Source organism: Cyprinus carpio, chromosome A9, assembly GCF_018340385.1.
Source record: "Cyprinus carpio isolate SPL01 chromosome A9, ASM1834038v1, whole genome shotgun sequence".
In the NCBI taxonomy this organism is placed as follows: domain Eukaryota; kingdom Metazoa; phylum Chordata; class Actinopteri; order Cypriniformes; family Cyprinidae; genus Cyprinus; species Cyprinus carpio.
The window spans coordinates 17560823-17580403 of NC_056580.1; the positions used below are offsets into that span (position 1 = coordinate 17560823).

Here is a 19581-nt window from a genome sequence, read left to right on the forward strand (position 1 = left end):
CCCATTTTGTCAGACATAAGTATACAAGTCTTTGTTTTTTCCTGTGTAATTCACAGTGATGATATTGTATTGATATGTCTTATAATCATCTCACGGTTACAATGGATGTGGGTTCTTCTTTGCGGGAATCAATATTACATAATTCTTTTCAGATCAAAGAAATTTCATCTGCATGTTTCAAGTGCTAAAACATTTGGCCTGTTACACCTCAGTATTTAAAATCAGTATATTTAGGGAATGGACTATTAAGGATGCCACTACACAGAGAGATTAGGTCCAAAATTTAAGTCTCCACAGCGTGATATTTTCTTGAAACAACAAATATATATGTATAAATGAAATCCAACATAAGTAAGTTAGTTTTAGATGGGCAGAGTATTCAAATCACTATCAACCGCATCAGTTTGTGTGGGCATGGAATGCAAAGTCTGTCACAGATGCAAATTAGCTTTGTTACATTAATTAGGATTCCCAGAATTCTAGAATCCTTTTTTTCTTCTTCTTTTTTTTCCAGAAGAGCAAATCTACCTCTTGAAAACCATAGCTGCTTCTTCAACAGACCATCATTGAGCCTTCGCAACATTGCCTTATACATGCTTACATGAACAGAAATAAATGGCTTCTGTTGAATTTCAGTACAGAGACGTATAATCTAAAAGGGAGCAGTGTCTGAAGACTAATAGAAATTGAGCCAATTAAAAGCTGTGTGGCTGGCATTTGTATTTTTATATTTACATTCTCTGCAGACTGTTTCTTACTGAAACATTTTTTAATGCAGACACAAAATCTAAATGTTTAATTCTATTTCTTGATATGTTAAATGTCTACAGATAATTACTTTAGGTAAATAAACCCCAATTTTTATATGTCTTCAATTTGTGATACATACAGTAGATCAAAATCATATTTTGGACATAATTGCTAAAAAGAAAACAACAAGTGAGGTTTTAAATATGAATGTAAGACTATAATACAGCATGAAAGTTTTAATAATAATAATAATAATAATAATAATAATATGTAATCATATTTGTATTATAAAGTATTATTTACTTTTAAAACAATTTAATTAACAAAAATATTTACATGCTTTCCCTTTCTAAGCTTTTTTTTTAAATTGTCAGTTTCTAAACTTTTATAAAGTAGGGCACTTTTTGTGAGGAAATATACCTACTGTCTCTCTCTCTTTCCGTCCGTCTCCCCATCTCTCTCTCTCTCTCTCTCTCTCTCTCTCTCTCTCTCTCTCTCTCTCTCTCTCTCTCTCTCTCTCTTTCTCTTTCTCTCTCTCTCTTCCCCTTTAAACGGGGAGGTACTCTAGCGTTTCTCCACTGCCTGGGCTCAGAGACATGTCGGAAACCTCCCACGAGGGGCCCCGTGTAATTCGATGCATGCTGTTAAAGCTTAGAGTATATTGTCTTCTCGCTTATGAAGCCTCCACCCACCGGCCCACCCTACATTTAACAGATCATGTGACCGTGGTAAGTCATTTGCAAGTACAACAGTTCTCTGTGAGCTCCCATTCATTTCCTGAGAACTGCCCTGAGCAGCTGAGAGGAGCTGAGAGGGGAGGGAGTCACACACACACACAGAGAGAGAGAGACAGACAGACAGAGAGGACTGTATAAGGAAGACAGTTTCTGTCGCTCTGCAGCTCCTGGTCAGGTCTGTGTATATTTTATTCTCTTTTGCCTTTTCTTGCTGTTCTTTTTCCTTTTCTTCTTTGAATGCCTCTGTCTTGCTTGTTTGTCTGCTGTCACTGTAGTGTTACGCAAATGACAAGTCTGATGCAGTCCAGCCTTCTATAACAATCGTACAATGCAGGTGGCCAAAGACATGATAAAAAAGCATGGTGTCATTTTTTTCCTATGGAGTTCTTTCAGTTTGAAATGTACATTAAGTGCTATACACAATATAAATGTACAATAAAATGATTTGAAGTGTCTCAACAGAGTTGAATTAATTTTCAGGTTCACAAAGTGTGTTTAGGAATTTATAGAGGTGTTTTTAGAAAAGATCACATTTTTTTAAAAAACAGGCAAAAGGTTTTTCTGGGTTAAATACTGACACGCTGTGAGAAAAGTGTGTGCGAGGGAAGGGAGGCGGAGGTCTCTAAGCGGCCACTGTTCCACTCTCGAAAAAGTTTGATCCCCCTCGTTCGGCATGCATGCATGAACGCAAGGGAGTGTGAGCGTGTATGTGTGCGTTTGCCGATGGCACGTGCATCTCAGAAGCGATGACAGGCTTCCCGGTGAGTGGAGTTACCGTGGTGACAAACTGGGGTAGGAATCAGACTCAAGTGGTGGAGGAAGGACAGTGAGGGGGCGGGAGGCAAGCGTTTGTATGTGTGCGCCGGGGTGTTGCAGGGGTGGTGTCGTGGATGTCATCTGCTCCTCAAGGAACATGCATTGGTATTGATGGCTGGCTGTCAGTGACGGGCTCCTGGCTTGGTGCGTTGTGTCTGTGGGCTGGCCCGTGGCTGTTCTTTTCAATTACGGCAGACCTGGCCACAACTGACAGCGAAGGCATTTGTTCGTGGAGAGAGTGATGTGGAGGTCGATGTGCATTTGTGTGTGTGTAATTGTGGGTGGAGGTAGGATCCCCTATGATTGCGTGTGGGTGTACTTTGATACGGTAACTGTGTCCTGATCTGTGTGACTCTACACAGTGCAAATGTTGGTCACTCAGCCTTAAACTGTGAGGCAGCCACTGCTGCTCAAGGCTATTCTGCCAGAGAGATGAGGTTATTTAATGCTCTTATTGCGGTTAAAAGACACTTGTTAATAAAGTGAGTGTATGTATGTATTGTCTAAAACACTAGTAGTAAACAGTACTATTGCTGCTGATACTGTAGTTCACGTTGACCACAAATGGCATTTAGTGGTGCTCAGTAAGCAACCATTAACTTTCATTATTCCTCATTTTTATGGTCAGGCATTTGAGTGATGCCTCAAATTGGGTGGCTTGTTCAGCAGAGGTGATCAGATTTACGGTTTTCACCTGGTGGACCATAAAATGGTTGGGAAAAAGCCCTTAGATTTACACAGAATAAAGGATCTTTGTCTTTGAGGTGGTCTCTTATGTCTTGGGTCAGTAAGTAACCACCTAGCAACCACTTAGAACACCTTATCAACTGCATAGCAACATGCTACAAGCCTCTTAGAACATCCTTAGCAACCGCAACCAAATCCCTGGCAACCACCCTGAACACCCTAGCGTTGTGGCGGTGAGTTTTGCACAGACAAGCAGCACTTACGTTGTTGTAATATAATAATAAAAAAAGGTTCAGTTTTTGTTTTAGCGTGTTTTTAATGTTCAAATCTCAGTTTATTTTGTTGTTATGTAACTGTTCATGTTCTAGACATCTTTTTCAAATGTATTAATTTAGATCATTTTAGATCCAAATCTGTTTTCATTTGAGCTATATACACTGTACGATTCAAATCTGAGGTCAGTATGATTTTTAAATTTTTTTTATTAATAGCTTTCTTCAGCAAGGATACATTAAACTGATCAAAAGTGACAGCACAGGCATTTATAATGATACAAAAGATTTATAACTTAAATAAATGCTGTTCTTTTGAACTTTCTATATTTTTGAATCTTAAAAAAAAAAAAAAATCATACAAATTTTAAATGTTTTCAACATTGATAATAAAAAGGAATGTGTTTGAGTACCAAATCAGCATATTATAATGATTTCTGAAGAATCATGTGACATTGAAGAGTAATGCCTGCTGAAAATTCAGCTTTGCCATCGCAGGAAGAAATTACATTTTAAAATATATTAAAATTTAGCGATTTTAAATTGCAATAATATTTGACAATATTACTGTTTTCACTGAATTTTTGATCAAAGAAAATGCAGACTTGATACGCATAAGAAACTTAATTCAAAAACATTGACATCTTACCAAGCCCAAACTTTTGAATGTTGTATACTGATATATTCAAGAGCATGTTGGACACACTCTGATAAAAATAAAAGCTTCAGTTTGATTCAGTGACTTTGTGAAGTATATTCCCTATCAGAAGAGTATTGAAGGATTTTATCCGTGGCTCAGTGATTGCAATCAGCTAGATAGAGGGCTCAATAATGGGACCCAATAATCACAGGACAGCGTATCTGCTTATCACCTCTGCTTTATGGCTGTGCTGGAGGATTCCATTAAAACAATCTCTATAGCCACACAACTGGGCCCTGCTGGCCATGTGGATCGGGAATTAAGGTTTAGCGCCCTTCTGCTCGGAGGAGCTTCACACAGGTGGGCTGGGGATAGTGAATTATTGATGGGACTTGCCAGAGACTGGACACCTTGCTGAAGGGATTATCTGGGAAATCCTTCGAAAGATACCACTAGAGCTTTAGCCCAGGAAGTGGGATGGATTCAGTCCCAAACCGGCCCCATCTGTCCCAGACTCAACCCAGGGGACTCAGGAATGCCCGTGTGGTCTACATAGCTGTCGACCCCAGCTGATCAAATGTTCAGTTTTGCCCTCAATCCCGCTTTAGTGACAAACAGCTAAAGAGCACAACACATTCAGAGTGTGGACATGTTGAGTTAATGTTGGGTCAGGGTCTGTCACCGGTCCTGTGTGGCGGCACAGAGAGTGTGTCGTTTTAATGATACCCTTCACTGCACTGACGGATCCAGGTGTGAGTTCTGTATAGCCAGACTAAACAGAATGATTTATGTGGTGCATAGTATGAAATAGTACGAAAAATAGTTTGTCATTCCTTATTGGATCATAACATACAGATATGCGTTTGCACTTAGGCTGGCTTCATGCATGTCGGTGTGTGATTCAGTAGAATAATGACTCCGAAATGTTTGGAAACTCAGAAAGGAATGTTATAATTGTTTTATAATACAAGAGGGATATGGATAATATATTCACCTACTTTCCATCTTATGTATGCTGTATAAAAGAGATTATTTTATTTTATTTCAATAATTTTCTTTTACACTCTAAGAAAGGGTGCAATCTGAGGTTATCATTAGTATTTATTTATTTATTGAAAAAATTCAGGCCATTCTCTATTTGATCATGATCATACATAAAAAAAAAATAGTTTATTGAACGATTTCAGGCTGTTTTCTGTTTGCTGTTTTCTGTTTCTGTTTTGCATATGTTTCTAAGAAAAGGGATGATTTGAGATTGTGATCATTAATTTATTTATTTATTAAACAATTATAAGCCATTTTACATTGAATATGTTTCTAAGAAAGGTGAGAACCTGAGATCATAATCATAACATTTATTTAACAATTTCAGGCCATTTTCCATTTGCTCTTTGTTTCTAAGAAAAGGGGCAATCTGAGATCATCACGATCATTCTTCGACTATGCGTTTAGCACCCATACAAAAACTGAAAGAAGAGTAGGTGAAAGAAGGGATTGTGGGTAACAACGTGGGTCTGATGATCTCTCTCTTCCTTCTCATTTCGACATTTTGCTAAGCTGACAAAATGTTCTAGTGCATGTCCTCTGGTGTTTTCAACCCTTGACCCTTGTGTCCAGCCCTGGTTTGTTTACTGAAGCCGTGCGTGGTGAGGGGGAGGGATGATTGTTGAACACTCTGACGCAGAAAGCAAGACGTGGAATTCTGCTTCTACTTCAAGTACAAAAATGATTAACGACAACTGTCACTATTCAGTATCAGTAACTCTGGATATACCCTACACTCTTTATTTCTGTCTTGTACAGTATTCAGAACAGTCTTTATGGTATGAATGTCTGTAGTGATGTATTTACATATTTTTTTTAGTAATTAGACATGGTATTGCTCTGCCTGACAATAAGAGAAATCAAAGACGACCAGACCTGCGACATACACTATGTGCTGTTCTCTGCCTGTCGTCATGACAACACCTTTAGCGCACCTAGCTGGCGTCCCTTAACCTGAGATGACTTTTGAAAACTTAATGAAAAATAAAAAATAGATTCAGGACAATCCCTCAAAGCATAACAATACATTAAGGATTTGCTCTGACTTATTTATTTATTTTTTTTAATTGGTCAGTCAGGGAACTCAGAAACCATCGGTAGGATGCTCTGAGATATGCATGAACTTTGTTAGCAGTTGTATGTCTGGCGATGGAGAGGTTGAGAAATTATTCAAACAACATATGGAGTCAATTACAATCCAATGGCAAAGCTCAGCATGCATGGCTCAGCTTTGAGAGACTCAAACGTAAGTCCATGTCATATAGTATAACTTCCCTCTGGCGACTAGCTCAAACACTTACCTGGCGCCTAATGCTCGAAAACGTGGAAAAGTAACCTGAAAAAAAGATGCTGCATGTGAAGCATGAATATAAACCCAGCTGCTTATTCTATTAAGTGAGGCTATGGGTGCCAGAATGTGTAATTTATATTTATTTTATAAATTAATGTCTAATATAAATTTATTTAATTTATATATATATATATATATATATATATATATATATATATATATATATATATATAAGAAAATGTAGAATCTGAGATTAACCTGAGAATTTATTTATTTATTTAAGGAAAACATTTTGGCCATTTTGGTGGTTTAATCTGAGATTATCACGATCATAAATTTGATTATGTCATAAACAATTTTAGGCTATTTTCAATTTGATGTTTCTGAGCAAGGTGACACCCTGAGATTATCACAAACATTAAAACTGTTTATTTATTTGTTTGATATGTATTATATTTCAATTTTTTTCAATTTATTTTACATTTTTATTTAATTATCTGCTTATGCTCAAACTCATACCTGACATCTAAATCTGGATATTAGCAAAAAATGTGGAAAAGTAAACTGAAAAGCAGACACTGCATATGAAGCATGCACATAAACCCAGCTGCTTATTCTATTAAGTGAGGCTATGGGTGCCAGAATGGGTCAAATTTCAGGTTAAAAATACCCTCACAAGGACTTCCTGTATTACTTAATGTTCAAGTGAGTTGAACTCTGAATTTTTGCTCTGTAGTTGTTATTTTACTCAGTGTGGCAAGAGCGCCGGTTATAGATTTGCAGAGAAAAACAGAACGTGCGAGATGAGTGTGTGCCTCGCTTCATTTGGGTTGTGATAGTGTGTTTTCTTGTTTGGCATAAATGCCATTGCTCAATCAGAGAGCATGTGTAGGAGGTTCTACAAGAGGATGTGAGCTGTGTAAATATGCACGTTCTGAAATTGTGAATCTGGGTTTACGCAAGGGAGATTTTTGTGTAGCTCCATCCTGTTCACATCTAACTTACAAAAATTTTGTAGGTGTTTAGTTGCAAACTAGAAGGCAAGTTTGTGTTTGTGCATTCATACCTGGTTTGGTGATCTGAATGTGTGTGTTTATGTGTGTAGGGGGAGGGGGCCGGTGCGCAAGGCATTGAAAGGCTACAGAGAGGCGTCTTAAAGAACCTCTTTGCTATTAAGGCTCGAGGATGCAGCCGGCCCCCCGAGACATGAGGAGTGGGTTATTGTATTGATCATAATACACTCCACCACCTCCACCCACAGATCTCCAGCCCCACTCCCATCCACCTCCACAAACACACTTAATTAACAGACTCACTACATTTTATAACCTGCACTGCTATGCATATTGTAGTACGACTGCTCTTATTTCCATGTGATGTTCGGCGACCAATAGAATGACTATGAATGAAAAGGCGATGATGGCAGTTGTGTAACTGCAAGTGGCATTTAAGTGTGCCATTGAATTGCTATTATTTATAGAAAATCACTAGTGCCATGTGGCACTAAAAGCATGTGGTATAATAAGACTTGATTTTCTGAAGAGATACTATTAGTGCTGCTAACCTATGCTAAGCTAATGACTGTGTGGGGCTGAGGTGTTGCTGTGCAGTTGCGAGGGTTTTTAGTGCACTACTATTCACTTCTTAAGATGTTTTGGGTGGTTGCTTACTGGGTTCAGAACAAGCTTTCAAACAAACATAATAGCAGTGCCTTAGCATGTACCACTAATTATCAAATTAATTTAGTTGCATAATTGATGTTGGCTGGTCAAACACACCACTCACCTAAACTCATATGATTAATGTTTACTGTTATTAGAAATAAAAATAAATTACCTGTCAAAAGTTTAGGGTCAGTATAAGACTTTATTTAGAAAGAATACGTTCAACTGATCAAATTTGACAGTAAAGAAAATTTATAATGTTACAAAAGATTTCTATTTCAAATAAATGCTGTTGAAAATTTCCACTAGATATTGAGCAGCACAACTGTTTTCAACATTGATAATGCTAAGAAATTCTTTTTTAGGACCATGTGACATAAAGACTGGAGTATGGGCTGCTGAAAATTAAGCTTTGCCATCCCATGATTAAATTACATTTTACATATTAAAATAGAAAATACTAATTTTAAATTGTAATAATATTTCACAATATTACTTTTTCGACTGTGTGTTTGGTCACATAAATGCAACCTTGATGAGCATTAGAGACTTCTTTCAGAAACATTTAAAAACTCAAGCTTATGAACACTAGTGTATATAATATGTATGTGCTTTTTATAAGCATTTGGTTGAGTGAATCACACTTTACTGTTGTAAGTATAAAGGTGAATATTTGCTCTAAGCATCTGACAGTGCACAGCTCGAGTGTGAAACTGTATTGTTGTTTGCTCATCTGTGTGTGATGTTTTCTTTGGATGAAACTTCTACCTTTCCAGCAAACAGACCTTCCCTGCTGTCCACAGCTGGTACAAATGCAGATTGCCCTTAAAGGTTAGCTTTGGATATCTTTAAATGGATTTACTTGAATGCTGGGGACAGCTGTGAATGCCTTCTAAGCAGGAGTAGGCTTTGAGAGGTGAGGCATTATTCCTAACTGTCAATCACATCACAAGCAATTGTGGTTGGATGACAAACAGGGCGTGCGTTACTAATTAGAAAAGCTATGTTGTTTCAATGTTGGTTTGTTAATTTATACATGTAAATAATAGCCAGGGAATTATAACTGGCTTTTCCAAATAAGCCTGCTGTACTACAGAGCTTTTATTTGTAAGACTGATAGCCTTGGGCTGGGTTCATTAAAAGTGGATTAATAATATGTGAACAAATGTGAATTGTTTTTAATATGTTTAGCTTTTTATTTTTATTTCAGTTATAGTTTTAATAATTTTAGTACTTCAAATTAAACGTATTTCATTTTGAATTTAATTTATAAAAGGGATAGTTCAAGTCCTTGATTATGATTGGGTGAGCTGCGTTTAAAGCCATTATAAAATTCTGTATAAACACACACCTGTGACCTCATTACATCAGTATAACTGCACCGCTGTGATTGTATGTTGCTTGGCAACCATTCTACTAAACATTGCTGAAGAACTACTTTGCATGGCGGAAGGATTATTAATGGGTTATCAATAAATTATTACATTTTTGTTTCTGTTTTTTTTTTTTTTTTATGGAAGCTTGCCAGCTATATGTAGTAACCATTTAGTAGCAGCAGGTGAATTCAAGACTTCTTGGGGATAATTGCTTTAATTTTTTTTTTTATGTTTACATTTTTCATCTAATATTTAAATTTTGTTTTATTTTAGCTTTATTTTAATTACCTAAAATGATTCTTAATCGTTTTCTTTAACAATACCACTACTAAACTAGAAATGTCCCCAGTGTACATTTGGGAAATATGGCCATCTTACAGTACGCCAACAGCAGACTTGAGACGTGACACACTCTGAGAGGCAGAGAAAGAGAGTGAGAACTGTGAGGCATTGCTGGTCAGAGGCGGTTCATTAGCTTTCTTTTCTGAATTGGAGATGAGATTGGATTTTCCAGTTCCTGTGCAAACTGAAGGCTTGGATGGAGAAAATATGAAGTAGGAGCAGCATATCAGCACATGCACATTCCTTATTGATCCAGCACAGATCATCAGCATTTAAGTCCACCTCTCTGCAGCTAATACCCTCTGCAGTGACCACTCCGCCCATTCCATACCTCTTGGAGCAATTGAGATTTTTGTGTCAGGTCTATTTTAAAGCACAGGCCACTGAGACCACTGCGCTTTAACTAAAGGGGGAAGGGAAGAGGTGTGCTAGCAGTGGCTGGGGTCACCTATCTCTTGTGCAGCCTACCATTGCAGATTAGTAGTGTGTAGGTAACAACAGATTTCTATGTATTTAATTTTAGGGCTGGGCAGTATAGCTAAGAAATTAAATGTTTTTTTTTGTTAAATTCTATTCTCTGAATTAAGTAGAAAAAATATTTAATGTAAGAACTAAAAGTAAAAATCTGGTTTATTTAATACTTTACGCATTTCCACACACTGTTTTATTTTATTTTATTTTATTTTATTTTATTTTATTTTATTTTATTTTATTTTATTTTATTTTATTTTATTGAATTGAATTGAATTGAATTGAATTGAATTGAATTGAATTGAAACTTAACAACCAACAATTGTTGCATAATTTTATGTGGCCAGAAAAATCACTGCAAATATATTGTGAATATTCAATATATCATCCTGCCCTATTTCAACTTTGTTACTGTTAAACCAGTTTAACACTTTACTGAGATGGATATACAGTGTACGTATGTGTGTGTATGGGGTGATAAGTTGGAAAATCATGTGAAATTTGTCAGAGGTCAGACAGATTTGGCACAGGAACCAAAGCTCAGGAAGCCAGACAGGTTTACGAGAAGCTGCAAAACCACGTGAATGAAAAAAAACCCACAATGCCTTTGCTTTAGCGGTAAAGACGCCCCTTTGCTGTTCAGTTACATTCTGAAACTTCAAACAAAATAGCTAAGTTCTGACTAAATATGTTACGGATGTGTTTACTGATACTAAGCCCTTTAATTCTGTTTTCACAAACTTTGACACAGATTCTTCAGCTGAAAATGCTGATTAGGAACAGGCGACCTGGAGGATGCAAATATTGCAGCTGTGTAGATTATGTATATTTTCTCAGAACAGTAATATTAGTTTTTTTCTTAGCATTACATTCCGTAACTTGGATTCCACTGAACATTATTTTTGTGGTTTTAAAAAATTGATTTGTGAAGAGTCGACTCTGTCCCCTCTTTTCTCCTTGAGTGCCTTTAACACAACTCATGACCTCTCACCCCCATAGCTCTGGTCAATCAGTAAATAAACCTGAGTGGTATCATTTAGCTTGTAATATTATGTAATATGGGAAAGGATTTGATAATAGGCTAAAAGTTGTGTTTCATGCATATGTTTGAAAGCCTAATGGGCATTTTAATACCCTATTTCTTTCCTTTTCTGAATTCAGAACAAACTGAATGGCAGAAATAGCCATGATTTATCTTGTTCCAACAGTACCAGAGATTGACTGTATCCAGCCGTTTATATGCAAGTGGTGTGGACTAGGGCAGTTTCTCATGGGCTGAGCTGTCTTATCCTCATTGGAACACTGACACAGGATCTCCCCGTGCAGAAATAGCTAGAGCCCAAGGGCAATTTGCTAAACTACGGGTGCTTCCGTCAGCCTGTGTTTTGGAAAGTTGGCCAAGTGTTTACAAGAGCCTCAGCCTTCTATTAAAGGTCTCTCACTTCCTATCAGGTGTGTGAGGCCTAGTGATGGGGGTAATGGCGTAAAATTGATGTACAGTTCAGCCTTTTGACAGCTGGCCCCAGCATTTGACTGTCCTGATGGGCTTTAGGGCTTCTTCTGGGTGAACTGGATAATGCTCTGTGCATCTTGATTGCATTGACATGGCTCTATAACCGGCATTCAAGAGTAGTACGTTCCCTTGTGACCTCATTTTTTGTTCAGAAGAGTTTATCTGGTCATGCCTTTCAGCGCTTTTTCTGTTCATGTCTGAGTCAGAGTACATTTGTCACACTCAGAAAAATAAAGAGAGCTATAAGACAGCAAATCAGCTATGTTGGGGGCCCGAGTGAATGACAGGCATTTTTGTGTGGCTGTTTTTAGCCAGAGGAAAGTGGCAAAGTGGGCTCCCTAAGGTGAAGCGCTACTGTCTGGAGGAGAGGAGGAGAACACAAGCTCATGTTATTTATCCACAAACTCGGCTGGTACTGAAGCAGCACATCTCTCTAGAGCTTGAATCAGAAAAGGTCCCAAAAGCGGCCAAAGTCTTAGGGCAGACTTGCCTGCCAAGGAAAATGTGCCTTATGAAATGGAAAGTCTGAAGTCATTCACTGTATGCCAGAAAAGTTTAACCCAGAAATACAGTCCACACCGAAGTATGGGAAGCATTGGGGTTAGAATCCATGAAATCCACCAGGAAGCGATGTGAATGTGGGTGTGATTGTTTGTTATGTTTTCTGAAATTCATTCGCTGTTCAGTTTGTGTAAGGGAAGAAGTTTTTTTGTTGGCCATCAAGAATTAAGTTCCTCTTCAAATGCGGTGTGTGTGTGTTTTCATAATACAAATTGTTCCCAAACTTGATTTTATCAGTTCTTGTTAGGGAAACATTAAGTTTATCACAAAATTACCGTTCTCTCTTCAAGGGTTAAGGAGTTCCTATGTCCAGCATGACAGTAAATGGAAAGGTGGTATTTAGCCTGCATGTTCTCTGCTGGGGATGACAGAGTGCTGACTCGTCATATTTGCTGTTTATGGGGCCTCTAAAGAGGGAAGTGAGCTTGAGCTGAGTTCTGTCTTGCAGACATTGTCTGGCAGTGGCCAGAGGAAGCCTTTTTCTCATTGCATCATGTGGACTTTCTGTATGTAGATAAAATTTTTGACTTAAGTGGTTGCAGGATTTTTAGGAGGAACATCAGCAGGAACTTTATTTCATAAAATGCATAAATAATAATAATAAAGGTAATTGTAATTTTGTATTTTGACTTTGGCTCTCTGACTCTGTTTGTCTAACCATCTTCAGGAAGCCTCCTTACAGACAGTCAATGTTTTTACAATCTGTTGGTAGCACTAGTGGTTCTGAAATTGCACACTTCAACTTGTTTGTTTTTTGCAACTCAAATGACAAGGTAATCTTTTTACAAGAGCTCAATGGGGAGCAGCTCTCAATAGCTCTTCTCCTCAGTGTGTAGTCTGATGTTACGTAAAATGCTGTTCTTTTGCTCTGGTTGAGCCATAGAGGCTCACTTGGCATGTTTGAGTTCACTGTTCTTGTCTGGCTCTTGGCTGGGCTCCAGTGCTTAAATCCCTATCTCCCTCCCCAACCACCTCCTCCTCCTCTCATCCCCATCCGCATTTCCCCCCTTCGGCCCATGGCAGCAGGACCAGCCTCTGTGCCACAGATGCCCACAGTTGCTCAGGGCTCTCGACATGGGAACAAAGCATTGGCAGGACCAAGGCAACCCGTCTGTTAGTGTGCTACTCCTCCAGTGCAAAAATCTAAAATTTCAGATATGAAACGCCTCCAAGCAGTAGGATGATCATCCTGCTCCACTTTCTTTTCTGCTCATGTTCCAAATTAATTTTGTCTTGTTATTCTGAAATTTTTGAGTGTTTTATTCTAGGATACATAATATATCGGTATAGTACCATGTCATTTATGAGCACATTATTACACATTTTTGAGTACATATTGGCCTACTGTACAGTATATTGAATATTCTATTGTGCAATGTAGTGTTGTTGTTAACTAAAACTAAAACTATTAATTGTTTTTTGCAAATTGAAATAAAGCTGAAATAAAATGTACTTATTTTAATTATTTTCATTAGTTACCAAGGCAAAATTTCTAATTTTCATTTAAGCTGAAGTACTGAAATAAAACTGAATAAAGAACATTATATTACCATTTAGAAATATAAAGTTAAAAAACTAATGCAAATGACAGAAGAACATAACCAAATTACTAAAACTTAAATTAAAATTAAAAAGATAGTTGAAAATATGAAAAAAAAAGCTTATTAAAAATATTAATATAATAGTAAAAAATGCTAAAGTAACACTGCATGCTATTTTAACCTATTTTTGCATTTAGATTACCTAATTTAATAAGATTGTTAAATGTGAACTTTAGCAAATCTTAAAATGAATACCCATTTTGTCATAGTGCACATGTAATGTTGTAATGTGTAAAGTTTTTTGTATTTTCTATTTAGTTTATTTAGGTAAAATACTATAGAATTTAATATCAGACATAACACAAAATCAATTATCTGGTTGTTCATATCAGCCAGAATTTAAGATGTCAAACAAGTTTTTTACACCTTGAGCCTGGACAGATTTATACTACTCTAGAAATACCTCCAAACCACTTAAATAGAGGCTCCTCCTGTGCACTGCAACGCCCCTCACATCAATGCCACACCAGGCTTGGCAAGGCAGAAAGTTACACAATGAGGTATGCAATGGGCTTTAGTGGGGTAAGTTGAATGCTCTTTAAATCACTGTGTAGCAAGGTCAGCGTGGGGTCCAGGAAGGTCAGGCTTTTCCACCCAGACTTGTCACCTCATATTGATCCGCTCATCATTCATCAGGGTCTGCTCGGCGATTCTGCCCCCCACACAGTGTCTTCACCGGCACCCACGTCCATCGGGGAGTTCTGGAGCTATGGCTGGGCATGGGAGTGCCAGCCAATCCCCTCCCCTGACTCCCCCATCCTCAGGAGGAATCAGATCCCAGGTGGGCCCCCTCCCTGTTGCCCTGTTTCCAGTTGAATTGCCCTCATTCTTCTCAGGGAGCCTCTCGGGGGACGGCTCCAGCCGTGCATGGCAATGAGATGCCTGAGCACTCAGCCACTGCACCTCCCATGCTCATAACACTCACACCTGGGATCACCATTTCATTTCAGCATCCTGGTGAAATGGAAAGTTGATCTTAATCTCTCAGTTGCTCTCTTTCCATTTCTTCAGGTCTTTAAAGCAATAGTTGCCCAAAAATGAAAATTCTGTCATTAATTACTCACCCCTGTGTCATTCCAAACCTATATTGCTTTCTTTCTTCTGTTGAGCACAAAAGAGGATATTTTGAAAAATGTTTCAATGGGGTCCAAACTTTTTTTATTTATTGTATGGATAACAGATTAAACATCCTTTAAAATAAAAATATCTCCCCAAACCTGTATGATTGATTTTTCTCTGAGGAACACAAAAGATGATATTTTGAAAAAAATGTCTGTTTTTTTTTTTTTTTTTTTTGTCCATAACGTGAGCGTGGATGGGGTCCAAAGTTTTATTTTATTTATTGTATGGATAAAAACTGATTAAACATTCTTTAAAATAAGAATGTCTTTCCAAACCTTTCTTTCTTCTGGGAAACACAAAAGAAGATTGAAAAACGTCCCAGTCATTTTTTCCCCATACAGTGATAGTCAATAGGGTCAAAAGTTAACAGTTAAAACATTCTTCAAAATATCTTTTTTGTGTGTTCCCCACTAGATGGAAATGCATACAGATCTCTTGTTCTCTGTGTTTGAAGTCAGGCCATGGCAAACAAATGGTATTAAAACTAAAGATTATTCATTATCCATAAACAATATTACATCTAAGTCTTAATGTGAAAATTCATTTGTTAGGGTCTTCAGAGTAATACACTGACAGTATACTTGATAATATAAATCACACCGATTTGACGTGGAACATTTGCGCTTTTTGGAGGAAAACGAATCTAGAATTGGTCATTGTTACTCTTGCCTCTCGTATCACCTTGGCACTGTTAACTACAGTTTGCGATATACCATCCTCCATCACAACCTCTTGATTAAGTGAGTGTTAATCAATTGGAGCTAAGATAGACAAATTGTGCCTAAACATTAACCTCATGGAGCTGTACTCAATTATGCTAATAATTTGTTCATTTGATGGTTAATGAAACAACCGAGACCTTGCTCGTGGTATTGATTTCCCATTTGGAGCTCTCTTAAGGGACAAGGATAGTTAGGCAAGAGGTTGGCTCATTTATCTGATCTAATGATCATTGTCTCAGAGTGATATGCTTTTACACAATACACATGAGCGTGATGACAGCTCCTTGGACACAAAAAATAGCCAGCTCTTGAACAGCGAGTGCCCTGGTCAACTGTGAAACCTTGCATGTCAATCCAGAAGGACAATAACCCTCTGAGCTCCAACTTGAGTTGCCATGGCAACATTATCTCAGCCTACCACTACCTGGAGCCATTGGACATCCTGATCACAATATGAATCCAGTGCACACGGATTAGCTTGGAAGCACGCTTTGTCAATGACGAACGTTGGGTTAAAATTCACACAGAAATTATATTTTGCTTTTAACTTCACATAAATAAGACCCATTTCTAAGAAAAACCAGAAAGCTTGTTAAATACAGTGCAACTGCAATGGTTAACATGCGTACAGACATAAAAGTCTCATATGCTCACCAAGGCAGAATTTATTTGATCAAAAATGCAGTAAAAAGAGTAATATTGTGCAATATTATTATCATTTAAAACAATGCTTTTTCTATTTTAATGCATTATAAAATGAAATGTATTACTGTCATGGCAAAGCTGAATTTTCAGCGGTCAGTCTTCAGTGTCACACGATGATTCAGAAATCATTGATATGCTGCTTTGATCATAATAAAAAAAATGTTTCTTAAGCGTTAAAAACAGCATTTTTTCAGGATTCTTTGATAAAAAGAAAGTGCTTATTTGAAATAGAAATCTTTTGTAAAATGATACATCTCTTAACTGTCAGTTTCGATCAGTTTAATGCCTTCTTGCTGAATAAAAGTATTAACTCATTTCTGTTTCAAAATTAAATTCTTACTGACCCAAAACTTTTTAACAGTAGCGTATGTAAAAATGTTTTTGATATGTTCAGATGTTTAATTGTTATACATTTTTCAAAATGTTGGAAAATATCTTGATCTGTTTACTGTTTGACACAGCGTTTTGTCATTTGGCATGTTATTTTTCTCAGTAAAACTATACCATTTTATGAACAAATTAATAAATTAAGACTAAAATTATTAAACACAACATGACAAAATATGAGCTTTTTTTTTCAAAGCACAATAACTACCAAAACAATAACTGTGTGAAAGTGAGCATGCCTGTAAAAACATGAAAATGTTGGTTCATCCGGTGGACTGTAGTGTTCTCTCTTCTTCACCAGAATGGGTTCAGCCCAAGTGCTGAGTCAAGATCTGGGCCTCATTTCCTGCCGCCCATGCCAGGAGTGAAGTGTAATAGAGATGTTTAAAGCGTATCTGCTTGCTTGCATTCCATCATGTGCTGCTGCTAAAATAATAAGTGCATGGGTTACTTTGGGACACATCCCTCTGAGCCACAATCGCATTGTTGTGATTGGCTCTTTCACGAGGTTCCCTTTTCTAAGAGGAGAACAACTCCGAAAGCCACACTGACCGTGTTTGCAACACTCGTGTGTGGATCATAGGAGCATCTGTTACATCTAAGAAAGTCATTTTGACAGGCAGAGATTTATGCTCACTCTTTTCTGTCCTCAAGACAAGTCATCGATCTGTTTGTTTGTGTGCGAGCTTGTCCCTTCCGACAGGCGAAACCCAAACAAACATGAGGAAACATGAATATTGCATTTCCCAAGATGCTTATGCGTCTATTAATGTGCCTTTATGGTGTTAAACATGGTAAATTGAGTAGACGGGGGAGAGAATCTATCTCGGTGGGAGTGCTGGAGCGTCTCATCTCCCCATCATGCAGTGCTCCAAGAGCCATATTAACTTGTAATCAGATTCCACCAGTTCATTAAAGCTGTCCTTGTGCATCCCTTGGATGTTGAGGGAGGTGGCCACTTTTTCATGTGTGAGAGTCTTGTAGAGCAATGCCCACCTGATAGCACAGAGCTGTAACAAGGCTGGAGTCTTTGTTCCGAGAACTAAAATCATCAATGAACATTTTGATTGATTGTTTTTTTGTTTTATTTTTAACCAGGCACAGAATAAGTTAACCATAACATGTTGCCTCAGCTGACGGAGTGGCTTTGGAATTCAAGGGGGATAGAATTATCTGTGTTTATTCACATAAAATCATACTTCATTCTGTATTTATCCTGTATTCTCTCAGCATTGACATGATTCAGTGTTATGGTATTCTTACTATTCTACATTCTGTGTCACTCACTCTTCACAACCATTTAGGTGTAAAATACCAGCCAACATACAGCCCAGATGCATTTGTTTACCCTCAGCCATAAACCTGAACTGTTTACTAACTGCATACCTTGATGACATCATTGCCTGTTGCATTGTAATCTGTGCTATTGTTCAGAGCTTGCTAGGTCTGATTCAGTCACGGAAAAGGTGAGAGGAGTCACACGCAGCAGCTTTCTCATGCCTTTCTCTTTTTCTCTCTCTCTCTCGGCTAGCAGACGCCATCAATAACAGGATGTTAATGCTAGACGGAATGCCTGCAGTCCGAGTCAAAGCAGAACCTCTGGAATCTGAGAGAGGGGTAAGAGAACAGTTGTTTTTCATACAATTTTTTTCCTAACCTCCAATCTACACTCCCATACCACCCTCTACTTCTTTCACCCCTCACACGCTCACCCCCACACTGAGATACCCTTAATTACTCCCAGGTGTGTGTGTGGAGCAGCCCTGATGTGGAGAGCCACAGCTGGAGCAGGAATGCTTCCAGGGCTCATAGTCAGGGCCACTGCAGCCAGGGCAGCCATTTTGGCAGGGTTCAAGCACAGATGCAGAGACACTGCTGTGGGGAGTCATTCTCTCTTTTTTGTCATTAATTCTTCATATGCTGCTTACCTAAGTGCACTTGTACTGTACATGATCATCCAGGCTGTCCTCCAGGCATTACCAGAGTATGTATAAACTATATATTTCAGAGCATGTAGGACAGCTGCAGATCATTTCAGAAAGAATTTTATGAGAAATAATTTTTCAGGAAGAATTTTATGAGAAATAATTTTTCAGAAATATATTTTATGTATTGTATATTTTAGGACTGTCAATTAAAATGAGACTTTATAATTAATTATTTCAAATTTTGTAACACATTTACTGACTTTGACATTATTACTTTTTAACTCTATCATTTTGGCATATATGAAGTTTAAGTTTGGGGTCAGTAATATTTTTTTTTATTGTAAATTTTAAATATTTATAATATATTTATAATTTAATACAAATTATTTATTTAATTTTATTTATTTATTATTAACTTTTATTCATCAAGGATGCATTCAACTGATCAAGAGTGACAGTAAATACATTTTGCTACAAACATAATTCAAAGAATGGTTTCAGAATGATTTCAAGTATCATGTGACACTGATGACTGAAGTAATGGCTGATGAAAATTCAGCTTTGGCATCACAGGAATAAATTACATTTTAAAATATATTAAAATAGAAAAGAGTTATTTAGAATTGTAATAATATTTCACAATATTGTAGTTTTACTGTATTTTTGATCAAATAAATGGAGCCTTTGTGTGCACTTCATTAAAAAAACAAAAATTTACCAAACTTTTGAACAGTAGTGCATCTAAGAAAAAAAAAAACTTATAGATTTTGTTTTTATTTGTTAGTGTTAAAAGCTAGGGCTGTCAATATAATAAAATAATCATGATTAATCTAAGCAGCATTTATATTTTAGAAAAGGGGATTGTCAGACCATGGTCCTTGGCATCAAAAAGTATATAACTAACCTGTCAGCTTTATCATTAAGCTTTTAACTCAGCAATACATGGCTTCAC

At 37.3% G+C, this 19581-nt stretch overlaps 1 protein-coding gene across 1 annotated transcript in view; it reads left to right on the forward strand.

Moving 5' to 3' along the window:
* Positions 1-1495: 1495 nt before the first annotated feature.
* Positions 1496-19581, forward strand: part of klf12b (Kruppel-like factor 12b) — a 37335-nt gene continuing 19249 nt past the window's right edge. Inside the window, exons 1-2 of the mRNA XM_019074811.2 lie at positions 1496-1662; positions 18236-18318. Of these exons, the coding sequence (XP_018930356.2) occupies positions 18253-18318 (66 nt within the window). The 5' untranslated portion in view covers positions 1496-1662; positions 18236-18252. The remainder of the gene's footprint in view (positions 1663-18235; positions 18319-19581) is intronic.